This window comes from Chaetura pelagica, unplaced genomic scaffold (assembly GCF_000747805.2).
Source record: "Chaetura pelagica isolate M959 unplaced genomic scaffold, ChaPel_1.0 scaffold254, whole genome shotgun sequence".
In the NCBI taxonomy this organism is placed as follows: Eukaryota; Metazoa; Chordata; class Aves; order Apodiformes; family Apodidae; genus Chaetura; species Chaetura pelagica.
The window spans coordinates 112,881-130,648 of record NW_009952963.1 but is presented as its reverse complement, the minus strand read 5'-3'; the positions used below and the strand labels follow the sequence as shown (position 1 = coordinate 130,648).

Here is a 17,768-nt window from a genome sequence, read left to right as displayed (position 1 = left end):
GAGCAGGTGTTCTCTGAGACCTCCTCACTTTTAGCAAATATTCTGCTTGGATTCCCTTAGCAGATGTTCTTCTCCCCTTCAGACAATGCCTGTGATGTTTTCCACAGGGGGACAGATCAAAGCAAGTGTTCCCCCTGCCCATGCCACCCACTGGCTTGACTTTCTTCCCTATATGCTCACCTCTTGGGGCTGGGAGCTCTCTCCTGCCCTCTCTCCCTTAACCCACCTGGGGCATTTGAGATCTTACAGGGATGCTGCACAGGGGAGGAGCTGCCTGCAGAGCTTGGAGGCCCCTGTCACCCACAACGTCTTGCAGGAGGACCCTTCTGCTGCTGTGGGAGCTGAGCATCCTTGCTGGCCCCTGCTGCTCCCTCCCCTCCACTTGGGTTGGTTTGTTTGTTTGTGTTGAAGGGGAAGAGGGAGGGAAAGCACCGAGGAGAGAGACGTGCAGATTCATTTTGAGGCTTCATAATGGTACATTTACACACCACGTTGCCTAAGGAAATTGGGGAGATGAATGCCTGGTCATGCTGCTGGTGCAGCAGGTTAACTCCCAGGATTTAGTTTATATCATTTCACGAGAGCATTTATGGCCTTGACTGTGTTTATTCCCAGGTGCTCTTTGGCACTGCTGCATCCCAGGCTCCTGTGGTGGATGTGCCCATCTGGGGAGATTTTCAAATAAAATAACACATCTCTTCAGACCCTGGTCCACATTAAATATTTATTGCCTGCAGTTTGTGCACACGTGTTGGATAAATGGGCGTGAGGGGAGGAGGAGAGGAAGCAAGAGCTTGGATGCAGCAAAGGCGGTGGCTTTGTCCTGGAATTTCTCCAGGGGGTGGCACTGGAGAGGGGGTGTCTGGTGAGAGCTGCTTTTGGGTTGGTTTTTAGGCTTTTTGGACAAGGTCCAGGCTGTGTGCTTTGGTGCTCAGGAGACTGGTTCCTTCCTCAGGGACAGGCAGGCCATGACAAGGTTTCCTTGGGCTGTGGTGGGGTGTGGGTGCTGCCAGCCCTACCCCACACCCCCCAGCTATGCAGGAACCCCCTTCTCTCCCTGCTCTGGTTTTCTACTGACACTCAAAAACTTGTCTGAAGGGCTGTTAGATCTGGAGGTTGTTCCACAGGATTTGGGTCTGCTGGATTCATCTGTTACATTCAGCAAGCTGAGGTACAAGCAGTTTATTCCAGCCCATGAGAGAAGCTGGGTGCCTGGATGCAGAGCAGGAAGTGCTGGACCCAAGGGAAGTGTCAAGGTGAAGAAATCCAGTCTTCAAAATGATGCCCAGCATCCGTGGAGCAGAGGGATGACACTTTGCACACAGGCTCTAGGGATGCAAAGAGAACAGGTCACCAAGGGGCTGTGCTCTGGCTCCTGCCTGTGTCCTGTGCTCATCAGCCCCTCTTCAGAGGTGCAAATCAAGCTGTTCTGGTGGTTGGACAGGAGCAGCCCTGCCTCCTGGTGACCTGGAGGTGCCCTTTGTCCACCCTCAGCAGGGCACGACATGCAGGCTGGCTCCTTGGTTTCTGCAAATCTCCTAAAGGGAGAAGTGTAGCACTTTTAAATGAAAAATTAAATTAAATTTTCAAAAAGGGCTTTGCTTTTTGAAGGTTTGCAACCAGTAAGGATGACCCTTGAAATCCAAGCTGTCACAAGGTGCTTTGGACATGGGACTCCCAGGGAAGCAGAGTGACTGCAGGACACTGCTCACCTTAGCCCTCAGCACTGGCACTGCTGCAACCTGGCTCTGCAACTGGTGGTGCCATGGGTTGGGATAAAAGGATGGTTCTTTCTTGCCTTGATCTCACCAGTGTCTTTGCTTTTCCCTCTCTTAACTGCCAGCACCTTTGGGGAGCTGAAGACCGTCCGGCTGCCCAAGAAGATGGCAGGAACAGGATCCCACCGTGGCTTTGGCTTTGTGGATTTCCTCACCAAGCAGGATGCCAAGGTGAGATGAAGACCTGGTTCTCCTTCCCCTCTGACACCCTCAGCAGAAGATGAGGAAGGGAGCAGGGAGGCTTTGTCCCTCTGAGGCTTAGCCCAGATTTGGGGCAGGTTCTTACCACCCACCAGCAAAGCTGCTCTGAGGCTGAAACCCTGTTGTGGGCAACCACTGGAGTTGGTTGCACAACAGAAACTGCAGCCTAAGACACAATGGACATAAGTGTAGTGTAACTGATAAAAAGGCTAAAAATTCCTGTCCTTTTTCAGTTTTGAGACAAGGGGGGGTTTTGACTCAATGATAACAAACCAGGGAACCCAAGTGCATATCCCACCTCCAACACTGCTTTGGTTTTAGGGGAGTTTTTGGATATGGTGGGAGTTTACTGATTTATAAGCTGTACAAGGCCTGTGTTCATCAGTTCCTGTGTGTGTTTTGAGGCCCCCCCATGAGCAGCCTTACCCTGGTGTTTTTCGGATAATGACCATGAGAGGAGAGAGTGGTTGTGAATTGGTCGAAAGGCTGGGGGGAAGGGTCTGTGTCTGCTTTGCCTTGCTGAACATGAGAACAGAGATCAAGTTCTCTAATCCAGTCGTGGCCTTGGTCTGAAGAGGGGACCTGGCTGTGTTGGGCTGGCCAGGGATACTTCCTCAGAGTGGTCTGGTTGACAGCAAATATGGAAAATGTGCCTTCCCAGCAGCAGAGCAGGGCAGGTTTCATCCCTGCTTCTGTTGATTGTGCAGTATCTGGAAGAGGAACAGTCATGGGCACAAGCCAAGGGATGTTATTGCTGAAAGGAAGGGACCGCATGGCTCCACATTTTTGAGACTGTAGGTGGAGATGAAGGAGAGGGGAGGGGACAGCGAGTGTTGCCTGTGTTGATGTTTGTAGACAGCATTCATTGATCTGGGATCACAAGGGACTATTAGATCATCCCTTCCAGCCTGACCTCCTGGATAACACACTATAGAGAGTTTCTTTGTTAGTCCTCTATTGATCCCAATTCCGACTTCCTTCCACCCAGCATTTGTCCCCCCTGGCAGTGAGGGGTGCAGTGACCCCTCAGGGATGTGGGTCCCTCCCCCCATGGGGAGCTGGGCCCAAAACCCCCCTGGAGGCAGCTTTGCTTTAACCACTGCTTCACTCCAGAGCCATTCTTGGAGGCCACATTCTCCAGGCCTTCCTCCTGGTTTTGGAATTCATCTTTTCCTAAGGAAACATGAAGCATTTGATGGGACCTGGCTGCTGCTCAACTTGGGGGTGAATGAGACAGCACCTGCTTTTCTACTTAGTTCCTGAAGGAAACAGGCTACAGGCTCAGTGTCTGTCTTCTGTCCCTCTTCAGCCCCTTGGGCAGCCAGTGGCAGATTCCAGCTGCACTGGACAAACAGATCCCAGTGGTAGGAAACCCATCTATCCCCTCTGGGAGGGAAGAGAGCCAGGCAGGCCTCTTGCTCAGGGCACCACTCTCAAAGCTCACGTCCAAGCAACAAGATGCCCTGCAAAAGATCACTCAGGATTTTTCCCCTCCTTTTCCAGCAAAGCAGCTCTTCTTCCTTCTTGTTTTGTTGTTGTGTTTGTTGTTTTTTTTCCCCCCTCCCTCATCTCTTGGAGGGATTTAATTGTCTCACAAGTGGCCCATCAAGTACACTCCATTGGCCGTCTGGAAGAGGATGCGCTGGGTGTTGATGAATAGGATCCTGAATATTGTCAACATGAACATAATTGGCTTAGAGTTCCTTGCTAAGTGAAATGAGAGAGGAAGGGAGTGGGCCTGGAGACCTCTGAGCTGAATAGCTGGGGCTATCAGTGACGTTTTTGCTCAGAGTGGGAATCTGGGAATTGCTTATAAGTGTCTCCTAAAATACGGTGAGGTTTGTTCAGTGGTCGGGGTGGCTTTGTTAGGCATTTAAAGCCTGTGACCTCCCGGGTTTGTCTCTTTCTCTGAGCCATCACAGCTGCTGTGGGAGATTTTCCAAAGCCAGGAGGGGGATGTGGGTTTCTCCTTCCAAAATCCCCCAGGGCTGTGCCTGCAGATTGGTCCTGCCCAGCTGGGTTTCATCCCTGTGGCTGCACAGCTGGGGCACGGGGCACTGCTGTTGGTGGCATCTTCTCCTTCTCAGATGGAGATGCTTGTCCTTCAGAGCCTGGTTTTCCCACAGTGACATCTGCAGCCAGGGCTGTCTCTTGGGTTGTTTGGTGGTTCCCAGGGTGATGGATGGAGCTGGACTGAGAGTGTCACACTGCCATCAGATGAAATTAGCAGCCCTTTCTCTTCTGTGTCGTGAGCACTTAGCAGATCCCAGCATGCACATGTGCCAGGCCAGGAGACAGGACAGCAGACAGGACAGCAATGGGAGGGACAAAGTCATATTCACTGGAAGGATTTCCATACCCACTGGTCAAGCTGGGAGAGCGTGAGATTGAGGAAGTGAGAAAAGGAACAAATAGCAAATTCACTCCAGTTAAAGCATCATGAACCACTTGACATGTTTCCTGATTGTGCAGCATTGTCTGTGGGGTTGTTTTTATTTTTGAACTCTTAACAGGAAGCTGAGCTCCCACTTTTCTCCCCTATCAATACAAAAAATACATCTGGTTTCCAAGTAGAAATGGCCCATCTGGGAAAGACAGTCAACTCTTCAAAAATCCACAGACATGGAAGGAAAAATCCTTGTGTGCAGCTGGCATCACAGAGAGCACCCTCAGCTGGGACTGGTTCTTGTGAGGAAGGGAAATTTATCAATCTCCTAATGTTGTTGACCCTTTATCCCTCTAATGACTCCAGCCTGGAGGCTCTTTGGGTTGAGTATTTAATAGGGCAAGAGGGAATCTGTAGGCAGAGCAGCACTGTCCTCCAAATTAATACAGGCTGGAGGGATGGAGCTGTAGCACTGGGGGGTGATGGATGCAATGGGCCAGTCTCTTGATCTCTGCCTTTCCAAGGCACTGGCACAGCAGGGGCTGCTCCAGGGCTGTGTCTGTCCTGTCCCAGCAGCCTGGGCTTCATATGAATTTATATTCTCCACCCCTTAATTTTGAAATGGCCTTTCTGGATCCCACAAACATTTTTAAGCTGCTGATCCAGCTTCTCCCCTTCTTCTCCCTGCTCTATTTGCCTCTCTGTTCACCATCCAGGCTCTTCTAGCTGGTCACAAAATCCTGCCCCACTGAGCTGTGACATTAAGCCTGAACCAAACTCTGCAAAATCCTGCCCAAGAGGGTTCAGAAATGACATTTTGAAGCATATTCACATCCTGGTTTTTAGGGGCAGGTGGCCAGAGGGTTTTCAAGCAAAAAAAAACCCCAACCTGTGAGGAGATTTGCTGGAGCTCTTCAGCTTCAACTCAGTCCTTTTTTGGCATTTAAAGACACCAAGCCTGGTGTGGTGGGGGCTCCCCTTTTCCTAAAGGTGTAGGATAATACAAAGCCATCATCATTCCAGGTCATTCCTGATGAGTCTCTTTCTTGGATGAGCAGGCACCACACCTCTCTGTCCCTAGTTTGGATCCAACTAAACAAACAAGCCTTTGGTCTTCAAAGAAGGTGTTTGAGGAAGGCAGACCCTTGGGTGGAGGAGCTGCACCTCAAGAATAGGTCCCACCTCCAGCCCTCCTTTCTTGGAAATCAGTCTGTTTGTCCTCATTCATATTTTCCAAGTAATTAAAATATATTTATTCCCTTCTTACCTTCTCATTTGGAATAGCAACAGTGGCAGATTTCCTCCTCTCCTCCCCTTCATCCCATTGCCTTCTAAATCATCAGTGGCTTCTGTTACTGTTTTTTTTCCCCCTGAAAAAGTCTGAATTCTCACAGAGCAGTGAAGAGCTGAGTTTTCTTTTTTAGCTGGTTCCCAAACCAAGGGAAATTCAGTTGGTTTTCACCTGAGATGCACAGCTCCTCCTCTGCAGCCCCAGCTCTGGGAGCCCATCTTGGTCTGTGGGGACCAGGGGTCCCAGCATGGGCTGGGAGGGTGCCTGTGGTTTCAATCCCAGCTTTTTGGTGGAAAACAGCTCATTTGGGGAGTGTGTTTGGCTGGGAAGGGTCTGTGCTCCCAGCTGCTGGCAGGTGCATCTCTCCCAGCAGGTTTCTTTCATCCAACGCAACTTGAAAGCAACATCTGCCTTCCTTTTTGCTCCCTGACCTTTCCCAGTGCTCCCCACAAATCCACAGGGTGCCTCATCCCAAACTGGGCTGAGTGGTGGGATGTGGAAACAATCCTACAACGAGGAGGACATGGAGAACAAGCTGCTCTGAAGGACAAGAGCCCACATGATCCTGGACACGTTTGGCACCATCTGCCCTCCTCGGAGACCTGCTGTGAGGTTGCCAGGGCTGTATCCCATCTTCCAGCCTTCTTCTTCCTTGTGCTGTGGGAAGTGAGAAATTAAAAAAAAGTACAAATTAACAAATGAGACCCAGTGATTAGATCTGCAGTTGTTCACCAGCCTTTGGAAATAGCTCTTTGTGCCAACGTAAACAGCCATCACAGCTCCCTCCTGCCACCTCCCCCCGAGTGTTTATTTAAGCCAACACATTGCTCTGCTAATTGGATACCATTCCAAGGGAAAATAGGCCTTTAAAACAACAGCAGTGGCAAATAAAAGCAGCTGTAGCTGCAGAAGCAGCAGCCAGGGCTTGCAGCCCTTCCGAGGGGAATGTGCCCCCCAAAAAGGAGGGACGTGTCCCTGCTGGGGTCACCCTGGGAGGTGGGGAAGGTGGGGAATCTCAGCCATGCTGTGGAGCTGGTGCTGGTCGTTGCTCTTTTTTATGTTGAATGAGAATGATACGAGTGAAAGGGAGTTGGAAGGAAGAGAAAATAGAGGCTACTGAGTGGTGGTTACTGGAAATTGGGGGTTATTTTGAGTGTCAGAACTTGGTGGCTCAGGGAGGGTCCCGGTAGCCAAAGCTGGAAGAGCCCCTCTGCCCACAGATGTGGCATCTGGGGACATCCGTGGTGGATCAGAAGTACCTTCTAGCAAACAGCTTGGATGAAAGGTCTGAGCTCCTCCAGGTCAATTTTGGTGCTGTTTTTGGGGGCCTCCAGATGAGAGGCCATATCCCTGTTGGGCAGTGGGGCATGTTTCTGTGGTCCTGCAGCTGCCCCGTTTGTTCCAGGCGTGCAAGTTTGCAGCATAGAATCCTGAAGGTTAGAAAAGACCTCTAAGATCATCAAGTCATCAGAGCTTAGAACTGGACTTAATCCCAGCCATAGCTGGGGAGTTCAAAGGAGCATTTTGGGCTCCTTTTCCTTGCATTGCTGTGGAGCACTTGGAGGGCCCCTGGGGATGGAAACATCTGAGCAGCATGTTTGTGTGTTCCCGTGATGGGCCCAGTCCAGACCAGTCCTGAATTTCCTTGAAAGTCTATGGGAAATGAAGGCAAAGTCAACCTTCCCTGGATCAAGTGGCTGTTTCCTGAAAGCCTCTGCTGGCTGCCTACAGGCATAATAAGCTGTCTGAGCTTCTCTGCTGGCCAGCATGCTTGTATTCAACATCAGCAAGAGATTATAGCTGTACGGGTGTTATTAAGCAGGATCTAACAATGAGGAAACCTCTGGGTTTGTATAACACAGCAAAACCACCACAGGGAAAAAGAGAAGGGGATTTCTGCCTTGGCTTCTGGCTCTGCCACATTTGCTGCCCCCATGGCCAACATCACCAAAGGGTTGGTGAGAGGAAAGCAGCTTTACCTGGCCAGGTAGTGCTTCTTCAAACTCCTTGCCCCAGAGAGGTTGCTCTCTGCTCCTCTTGGAGCTGTGCTTTGCTGCAGAGAGCAGGCTGGGGGGAGAGTGGGGAGGTGCTGCCCCAACCCTTGACAGCCTTTCCTGGCTCAGGTGTGTCCCAGGGTTGCTGGGAGGCTGCAGCCAACCTTGAGCTGTTTGCTCTGCTGGGTTTCAGCCCTCCCTAGCCAGCCCCAGCAGCCTGCAGGAATAGCCATGGCTATTTGCTCTGCTGTGAGGACATAGAAGATAAATGACCCAGTCAAAGCCACTGATGGAGATGAATCCTGCCCCATCAAAGCAAAGTGCTCCAAGTAGGATGCTCTCTGGGGGCCTTTTAGATTCAGGGCAGAGGGAGGGACACCTTTTTGCTTTCCCTCACGCGAGCCTGGTTTTGTTTCCTCCCTCATCTTTCTCTTTTGTTTTTTTTTCCTCCCTCTTAATCCTGCAGAAAGCCTTCAATGCCCTGTGCCACAGCACACATTTGTACGGCCGGAGGCTGGTCCTGGAGTGGGCAGACACAGAGGAGACACTGGAGGCCCTGAGAAGGAAAACAGCAGATCATTTCCACGGTAACAGAGCAGCATCCTTCTGGCCTGTGGGTACAGCCCCCCCTGGCACCCGCCCAGCTGGCACACACTGCCAGGCTGTGCCAGCCCTTTCCCTGCCAGCCCTTTTCCCTGCCAACCCTTTCCCTGCCAGCCCCCTTCCCTGCTGCTTGCTGGATCTGGCAGGTAGATGCTGGAGCCCTGAGGATGCAAGTGCAGAGGGAAGCAAGAGGCCATTGTCTGACAGCTCCATGTGCGTGTGAGCTGCTTAACTCCCTGTGTGCTGCCACTTGCCAGCTGCAGGGCTTCTGCTCCCCCCACCTGCACCTCAGGGGGCTCTGTAGTGGGGGGACAGGCTCCTCACAGGCATGAGAAAGGACAAATCGGTTTGGGCCATTGGTGGAGATGTGGAGAGGGCTGTTGGGCTCGGGTTCCTGGGAGTGACAGCTCTGCAGATAACAGCACTGCGGGCTCCTATTGACAGCCATCGACAGGCACAAATGCATTGCTGGGCAAATATTTATGTAGGAAGGGCTCCCCTGGGCTGCAGAGCTAAGCTGGAGATCAATGCCCTTCCTCCTGCACCCCCTCCCGGCCTCCCCCCTTCATCACACACGTGCCCATCACCCAGGGGGGTGGCACAAGCAGTTCTGGTGCAGTCCTCAGCAATGGGAGCCATGAGCCTGACTCCAGCAGGACCCTCCTGTTTGTGAAATGCCTGAGTATTGCAGACTGGGGAAGCTGTGGTGTGGTGGTGGTGGAAGGGCTGAGGGTGGTGGGTATGACTGGAGAGGTGTGGAGTGAAGGGGGATGTGCTGGGAGCCATGTCTGATCTCCCACATGGTGCCAGAAAGGAGATGGGAAGGAGCCCAGTGGTGCTTAGGTGTGTGTGGGAGCCTGAGTGCAGAGCTGGGCTGCTGGGGATGTGTGTGAGCAGCAGGACAGGTCTGCTGGGGATGGATGTGCCCACCCAAGTAGGGCACACATTGTGTGAGTCTCCCCCAGGTGGGGAGGGCAGAGGTGTGGTGTTCCATGCACCCCTTTTTATGTTTGGGATCTCCTTTCTCCCTCTCTACCCTGCTCAGTCTAGAGGGGAAAAACCTTCTTGGCTTGCTGGAGTTTCACAGGTGGGATTTGATTTCTTTGGGAAGTGCCTTCTGATTTTGAGGTGGACTTGATGAAGGGATTCTGGCAGTGATGCCCGGTAGCCCCAAGGAAAAATCAAGCTCAGAAACCAAGCTCGTTTTTCCCTGCCCATACCAACTTCCCCACACTTTGCTCCTCTCCCCACAAGGTGTAGGAGCAGCTTGGACATCCCTGTGGTGTTCATGGATGTCCCCATGGGTTTTCCTCACCCACCTCAGTGTGGGTGACTCGTGAGGGTCTTCCCACAGCTTTGCAGGCTGCAGTGGTCAGGCCACTCAGGTCCCTTATCTTTGGGTAGGAAGGGATTGAGCTGGGAATGGGAGAAAAAAGACTGAGTCTTCAAGGCTCAGGAAACAGTTAAGACCAAGGTCCCTGCTGTCTCCAGCTGCTCTTTGCCACCAAAAGCCACTGCTGCTGCTGTCCTCACATTGCTCTGCAAGCCAAGCCCAGCCAGCAGCACCTGAGAAGCAGGACATGGAGGCAGATGCCTTCAAAAGGCACAGTGTGGTGAATGAGGTGGGTCTTATCCCACCACCCAACCCAGCTTGTTCTGCAGGGTTGAGCATTGCCATCCCATGGGAGAGTCTTTTTGTTTCCATTCTCTGAAGGTCTTCTGTGATCCTTTTGGACCCAGAGGCCTCCAGCACCACAAGCTGCCCATGCTGTTTGGAGAGGCTGGTCTTGCTGCAGCAGTGTGGTGTGTGTGACTTGTGGCTTCAGCTGCTCTTGGCCTTTGTCCTGGTTATTCCACAGAAATAAAAGCCACCAGGGAACCTGCTGAGGACTTTGCACATAGCAGAAGAGGTGAAAGTGCTAAGCAGGACAAAGAACTGAGACTGCCCATCTCATGGGGCTTTCAGACACATTTCCCCCAAGTTTTATGCAATTGGGATGTAACTATTTTGAGCAGCTCCTCCTCTTTCGTCTTCCATTGCCACTTTTCTGTGCAGTCTTTTGGTTTGCTGTGGACACAGTAGATTTGCATGGATGTTTCCTGGTGGATGGGTGTGTAGGAGAGGCTGCAGAGTGCTAACAGAGGGGGAGAAGATTGCCCTGAGTCCTGGGGGAATGGTTATTACCCAGGTCCAGTGGGACAACCCAGTGACCTGCACTCCCCTGGGTCTGATGGTGAGTTTAACTTGAGTAACGAGCTCATCCTGCTGTCTTGCTGCCCTCCCAGCAGGTTTCTGCACCTTGAAAGAGCCACCTTGATCTTTCAGGCTGGTGTCTTGAGCAGCACCAACCAAAACCCCTCACCCAGCTCCCTGTCAGCCCCATCATTTTTGTCTTAGCAAGGAAACACTTTGTGAAGTTTAGACCTGGACTGCAAGAGACACATCCTACCACTGGCTTCTCTCTGCTGCAATTATGCACCTTATTTCTAGGCACCCATTTCCAGAGATTTGCCTTCCAGTTCCCAGCCCTCACTCTGCAGCTATTTGTTAGGTTAAAAGAGAGGTCTGGTCTCCTGAATCTTTTCTCAGTGCAGATGTTTGTCGTGGCAATCAAACCACTTCTGAGCCATCTTTTCAATAGGTGTAATAAAATGGAATCAGCTTCCTTCCCAATTTCTTGTGGTTTTCAGGTCATTCTTTAAGGCTTGTTTGGAGTCTTTGTAATGTTCCAGGAAAAAGTGAGGAGCTCTAACCTGGTCACTGACTGCTGGAGCTGGTTTCACTGGAGGTGTCAGGTTGATGTCCCCTGCACTTGCTCCCCTGTCTCTGACCACAGCCTGGAAGAGCTGGAAGTCTGAGCGTAGCTTCTCTTGGTCCTGAGGCAACAGGATCTTACATTAGGAAGAGAAAACAACCCACTTTCCTTGAGTTTTACTTGCAGCCCATCATGTGCTGTTCATTTGTGGAACCCACTGCTATGAGGTGGCTGGATAGCTTGGCCAGCTACAGGGTTTGAGGCTGCTGGGGATGCAGAGACTTATCTACTGCCAGGTGGGAAGGATGGAAGGGTTGGCCAATGATTGGTTGGCCTTCAGGCCTCTAATCCAGCCTATGATGTGGAGCAGGGAAGTGGCAAACCAAGGATGCACAAACCCTGCTGCCAGCAGCATCTCAGCCCTCATCTGGGGAGGGGGATCTGGAGAACAAGGGTCACTGGCATCTCTAAAGCCAGCAGGGAGAATATTTTAGCCCTGTGAAAACAGTACCCAAGGCATCCCAATGTCCTGCAGCTGGATTTGCCAGCCCTGGGGTGGATCTGGATGCAGGAGAGAGCAGCCTGGGGTCAGCCTGCCCATCTCCTGCCTTCCCTCATCACCCAACCACAGCCCACAGGAGCTCTGTGAACACCTCAAGGTCTCAAGTTGCACCAGGGAAGGTTAAGATGAGAGATCAGAAGAAACTCCTTCACTGAAAGGATAATTCAGCACTGGCACAGGCTGCCTAGGGAGGTGGTGGAATCCCCATGGAGCCAAAAGCCTTGTAGATGTGGTGCTGAGGGACATTGTTTAGGCACTGGACTCGGTAGAGTTGGGTTAATGGTTGGTAGAGTTGGGTTAATGGTTGGTAGAGTCGGGTTAATGGTTGGTAGAGTCGGGTTAATAGTTGGTAGAGTCAGGTTAATGGTTGGACTTCATGATCTTAAAGATCTTTTCCACCCAGGACAATTCTGTGATCCCCCTTTCCTTCCCCCACTTCCCAGCCATGGGGCAGAGGCTGCCGGTTCAGCTCCATCCCCACGAGCCTGGCTGGGGGGAATATCTGGGAAGGAGGCAGCCATGCCCTGGGCCTGCACACGCTCCCTCTCTCCTGGGAACTCTCAGTCCGTGCAGGGAAGGTACTTGCTCCCAATCCAGCTAAATGACTATTGACTTGTGTTCCCTGTGCTGCACAAACGCCGCGCTCAGCCGGCGGCGGCGGGGCCGGTGCTTTCCTGCCAGGACTGACTTGGGAAGCCAGCTGTGCTGGGCCGGTTTTTCCTGCTCTTTCCCATCGATCAAAGAATTAAATGGACAGATGGGGAATTCTGGGCGTGAGGCGGGAAGGAATGACTTGCAGGAGGGGGGTGGTTTAGGGGAAGGAGGAGGTGGGAAGAGGGGATGGGGAGGCTGCGGGGTGGGGGGAGGAGGGGGAGCTGCGTGGGGAGTGGGCTGGCCTGGATGTGTTGCCAGCAAGACCCCCAGTCTCACAGGGGTCCGTGGGTGGGTGTAACACAGCAGACACCCCCCCACTGCAGCTCACCCTGCTTGTTGGAAGCCCAGGGTTTGCAGGGAAGGTGTTTCTCTGCTCTCAGGCCCTCCCTGGCAGGTTGGGAAGCGTTTTCCCCATCAGCTTTCCCAGGTTCCTCAGCCCCCTAAAGTGCTTCTTTTACCTCTTCACAGACCCTTTCTCTCTCTCCAGGGACATCTTTCACTAGACCAGGTTGCCCAAAGCCCCATCCAGCATAACCTGGAACACTTCCTATGACAGGGAATCTCCATCCTCTCTGGCCAACCTGTTCCAGTGTCTCACCACCCTCACAGTAAAGAATTCCTTATGTCCAATCTAGGTCTATCAGTTTAAAACCTTCACCCCTTGTCCTAACAGAACAGGTTGTGGTAAAAAATCTCTTCCCTTCTTTCTTACAAGCCCCCTTTAAGCACAGAAAGGCTTCAGTAAAGTCTCCTTCAAAGTCCTGAGGCTGCCGTGACCATTGTCTCTCACCTCCCAGCCTTGGGGGCTCCCTTTTTTCCCCTCTCCTTTCTCCTTCATTTTATTTTCCCTTTTTTTTTCCCCTTTTCTTTCCCAGAGAGCATCTGTAACTAATGCAAACACATGCCAGAGCCGGGGAGTCAAAGCCTGCAGGATTAACGTGGCATCCGCAACCCTGCCACGTTCTAATCCCGTGGTAATCCCCCTCCCAGCCCACCCCCACCAGCTTTACCCATTGTTTAAAGGAAGCAAATGGGATCGTTAACGGGCAAACCTTAACCAGCTTGGAGCAGCACAACGGAAGTCAAACCCATTTGCTTCCCCACCCCTCCTGGTTTTGTTCCTTCTCCCCTCTTTTTTTCCCTCCTCGCTGGGCGGTTGCAGGGAGGGTCGTGGCAGCTGAGCTGGTGGATCTGGGGAAGGTTGGGGCTGTTGGCAGGTCCCCCTGGGTGCCCCGTGCTCCTTAGGGATGCTCCCTTGGCACCCAGCATCCCCTCTGGGGGTGCAACCCCCCTGGGGTCGCCTCCCTTCAGGCTGGTGGGGAAGGGGTGGCAGGTGGAGGACACAACTTTTCCCTTTCAATGGGTTTGGGAGCTGGGACCACCTTTCATGCTGTTTCTTGCTGGGGGAGAAGCAAGGAGGGATAAACACCCTTGTGCCTTTGGAACTGGGAAGAGCCACTGGAGGGTCCCAGGATGGTACCTTGCAACCCCCCCTGGGCTCCCCTGAGCTGAGTGGGTGGGCACCAGGAGGCAAGGAGGGGGGGTTTCCAGCTCCCCCAGCCCCCGGCGGGGAGGGAGGCAGGTTCTGGCTCTCTGACAAGGAATTAATTGAAAAATAAAATCATTAGATGGGAACTCCAGAAATGCAAAATTGTGGGGAGTTGGGGGGTGGGGGGGAAGGCAGAGAGGGGGGGATGTGAGCTTTTGTCAGGTTAATTTCTTCTGTATTGATGTTTTGTGACATTTACTTGTTGTTTATCTCCCGCAGCAGCTGTAATACTAAAAGAAAATGCACAGCTTGTTCCATTTATTTATTTTACACCTTTTCTTTAGTCCTATGGTATGTTTGTTTGTTTGAGAAACCCAGCGAGGCTTTTGATGTCTGAAAGCAGGATTTAAACAGCTGTTCTCCATGTGCTGCTCTCGAGCAAGAGCTTCTGGCTGGGGAAGAGAGAGGGGGGAGAAGGGGCTGCACTGCAGCTCCTGCCCAGAGGGCACTTCTTCCCTGTTGGAAGGGACATGGTACTGACCTCAGCCTCAGCATGGGGACCAAATGGCTTTGTCACCCGTGGCACTGGGTGCTGAGGCAGGGTTGGGATGCTGGCTCAGGTGCTGGGAAGCCCCCAGGGTTGAGGGGGGATTGTCCTGCTCCCACAGGCTGGAGCATCCACAGAGAGGGGTTTTGGGCTCCACGGTGGTTTTGGGAGCTTGATGGTGTGGGGGGGTTCATGAGACAGTGGTGTTGGTGTGGGGCAGCAAGAGCAAAGCAGGGACATTGCTGTGGGGGGAGAGCCAGCTTCTTGCCTTCACCCCTGACCAGCTGAGGTGGGAGGTGGTCTTGCTTAGCAGGGGTCTCCTGCTAAGGGCCTTGCTGAACCTGGGTTGGTTTTGTGACCACTCTTGGACAGAGGTGGGAGAATTGGGGTCAACAGGAAGGGTCATAATCACCCCTGAGCCTGTTTGGACACTTTGCTTCCAGCAAAGCCTGTGAACCAAAGCCCAAAAAAGCATGGGGGGGAGGTTGGAGTCACACCTCCAGCTATGGTGTCCTGCTGAGGCCTGGCTTGTGATAGTTAAGGGGCCAAGAGGGGGAAAGAGGGATCTGGAAGGAGCAGGAGATGAGCTAGAGCTGATTCTGTGTCAGCCTGGATCGTAATCTTTGCTTTTTTTCTTCTCCTTCATCCCCTTTGCTGCCACCTGGGCTGGGACAGACACCCCAAAGAAGAGAAAACGATCAGAGGTTTTGAATGAAATCCTAGAGCATCTGGAAGAGGAGGAAAACAACAAGGAGGAGGCCATCTAGCACCTGCCTGGCTTTGGCAAGGTGGGTACTGGAGCCTAAGGGTCAAATGCCATGGGGTGCCACAGGGGGTGGCAGTGCCAGGAGGGGAAAGGTGGCCTTGCAAATGTTCAGTGTCCCCTGAGCTGGGGTCTCACCTGCTGGGGTCTCCTCTCAGTCACCCCCCTGGGTTGTAGCCATGGTCTGCGAGGGTACAGCCTGGATTTGGGCTCAGTTCAGGCTTCGTGCTGAAGCAGGCACAGGCACTGTGTGTGTTTCCCTGTGCTCCCAGCACAGGCTTTGCTTTCCCACCAGGGAAGGCAGCAGAATTGCTGTTGCAGCAGAAAATCGCTGGCGAGTGGTGAATTGGCCCTTGCTCGGCTGGCAGGAGAGCAGATGGGCTGCCAAAGAAAAAAACACAACAACCAAGCAACACAAAAAAAAGTGCCTGTTTGGAGCCCAACCTGCAGCTGCTGCCAGGAAAACAGATAGTTTGGCCAATGCCTTTTCCCTGCCAGCACCCGGGGCCTCCACAGCTTCGCTCCCTCCCCAGCCACCACACACCCCAAGGTCTGGTTGGTGCCACCTCAAGCTCTGACTGGCATCACTCCTCCTTGGCCTGTGTCTTCTTGGAGTGGCAACTCTGGAGGCTGGAGGGTGTGGGATGGAAGCCAGGATGAAATAGCTTCCTGTGGTCACACACAGTGCAGTTCAGGCAGCCCCCCACCTCCTTCTGAGCCTGCCTAGCAAACCCTGCCTGGGTTCAGGAGAGGTGAGACAGGCATATGGATCTCCTTTGTGTTGGTGGTCATGGTGAAGACCCTTGATTGCTGGTAGGAAACCTGTTCACCAGCCACAACATCCAGAGAAATGTAATAAAAACACCATGGAGACTCCTAGGTGCCACCCTTTTCCATGCAGGGAGGGACTCACCACCCACCTCTAAGGTGAGGAAACCCCATCCAGTTCTGATAAACTCTTGCAGGGCCAGGAGAGATGAGGGCACAGTGCCACAGGGGGGTGACTTGGGCTGACAAATCCTTCCTGCTGGGGACAAAGTGCCTGCAGTGCTGTCAGCAGCCAGGCTGGATTTGCCCAACACCACCACGGGAATGATTTTGACAGATTGTGCCTCCCATTTTCACAGCCATAATTCCTAAATCTCATCCAAGTGGCCAGTGGATCCCCCTGGTTTTTGGGATGCTGCAATGCACACATCCAGAGTGGTGCTGGGGGGAAGCAAGAGCTGTCCTCTGAACCCAGCACTGGGGCTCTGCTGCTGGGTGGGAAGGTGTTTAGTGGCAGCAGGAGCAGTCCCAGTTGGGTTCAGCAACTGCCTGTCCCATGTAGGATGTGTGCAGGGAGGGCTTGGGCCTCCAGATAAAGGTTGGTTCCCTTGGAGCAGCTGATTTCAGGATGCATCCCAGTGGATGTGCTGTTAACACCTGCATCCAGCCTGAGATGGAGGTGAGGAGTGCTGGAGCAGGCCATGAGTTGTTCCTCAGAGCCCTGGTGCTTCCAGCCATGTCCTGTCCCAGCTTCCCTGCCAAGCTCCTTCCAGCCACCAGCCCTGCCCTGGGCTCAGCACCCAGGGCTCTGTCCCCCTGTGCTCTGAAACACTCAGCAGGTCCAAGGCATCACCCTGGTGTTTGTGCTTGGTGGATGGGTGGGTAAACTGAGGCACAGGTGTGGGAGCAGCACTCTCAGAGCAGGTTGGCTGAAATGGTGCTGGGGAAGTCTCTGATTTCTCCCTTTCCTTGCTCAATGTTGCTCAGCACCATCCCCAGCCCTGCTCCCTCTGCACTGCCAGGGGGGGTGGCAGCAGCAGCACCTCCCTGGTCCTGGGGCAGATCTGGGGGGGGGAAACATCACAAAGAAACAGGGATTTAGCACCCTGGGAGGAGGAGGTTGGACCATCCAGCACCACCCAACAGAGGGTGGAGGATCCAAGCAGGATCCCTTCCCCATCTCCGCCCGACTCCAGCGAAGCTTCGCGGGGCTGCAGCTGGGATTCTCCTGAGTGTTTGCTGGTGTGGGTTCTTTTTTCCTGTTCATTTTTGTTGGGGTTTTTTTTTTTTCCCCTTTCATTTCTCCCCCTTCTCCTTTCATTGTCTTTTGTGGCAGGGCAGGTTTCTTGCTGAGCATCTCTGAGGTCTGCAGCGGCGACGCAAAGGATTAGCGCAAGCAGAGCATGTAGGCTTTAGAGAACAGAGCAGAGTTTGGTTTCAACATCTAATTCAATTTGTTCTGCCGAGATTGAAATATGAAATGGTTGCCAGTCAAACCTTCAAAGGGGGGAGGGAGGGAGGGAAGAAGAGAGGGAGCCTTCGCAAATTTAAATTTTAATGAAAATTAATTTAACCCTTTGATATCGGATGTTATTTCCCGGGCTGGAAACAGGGGAGGAGGGAAAAAAAACCACACATAGATGAGAGGTTTTGGGGTTTTTTTCTCCCCCACACCACCTTCAAACATAATGATGATTTTCTTTTTCCCTTAATGATACTTATCTTGTTGAGCAGTTTGACATTGGTTAATTTTTCAGGCAATTTGGTATCGAGGAAATCTGTTTGATGAGGGGGAGCTGTGTATGTGTATACAGAGTTACATATAGATATATTTATACATATTAATACATTAATGATGAAAGTGCTGATCACAGCTCTGGAGAGCAGTTTTGAGTCAATTCCTACTCCAAAGCAAAGACTCCACTTCTTTGTTGTGGATTGAGAATCCCACATACTGCACCCCTAAAATTACAGCA

The 17,768-nt window shown here is 52.5% G+C and overlaps 2 protein-coding genes across 2 annotated transcripts in view; both read left to right on the top strand.

The window, feature by feature from the left end:
- Positions 1 to 15,028, top strand: part of RBM19 (RNA binding motif protein 19) — a 60,795-nt gene extending 45,767 nt beyond the window's left edge. Inside the window, exons 22-24 of the mRNA XM_009995678.1 lie at positions 1,844 to 1,949; positions 8,117 to 8,237; positions 14,937 to 15,028. Of these exons, the coding sequence (XP_009993980.1) occupies positions 1,844 to 1,949; positions 8,117 to 8,237; positions 14,937 to 15,028 (319 nt within the window). The remainder of the gene's footprint in view (positions 1 to 1,843; positions 1,950 to 8,116; positions 8,238 to 14,936) is intronic.
- A 786-nt stretch (positions 15,029 to 15,814) lies between these two features.
- The window catches only part of LHX5 (LIM homeobox 5), a 99,219-nt gene continuing 97,265 nt past the window's right edge, over positions 15,815 to 17,768 (top strand). Inside the window, exon 1 of the mRNA XM_009995677.1 lies at positions 15,815 to 15,837. Within this exon, the coding sequence (XP_009993979.1) occupies positions 15,815 to 15,837 (23 nt within the window). The remainder of the gene's footprint in view (positions 15,838 to 17,768) is intronic.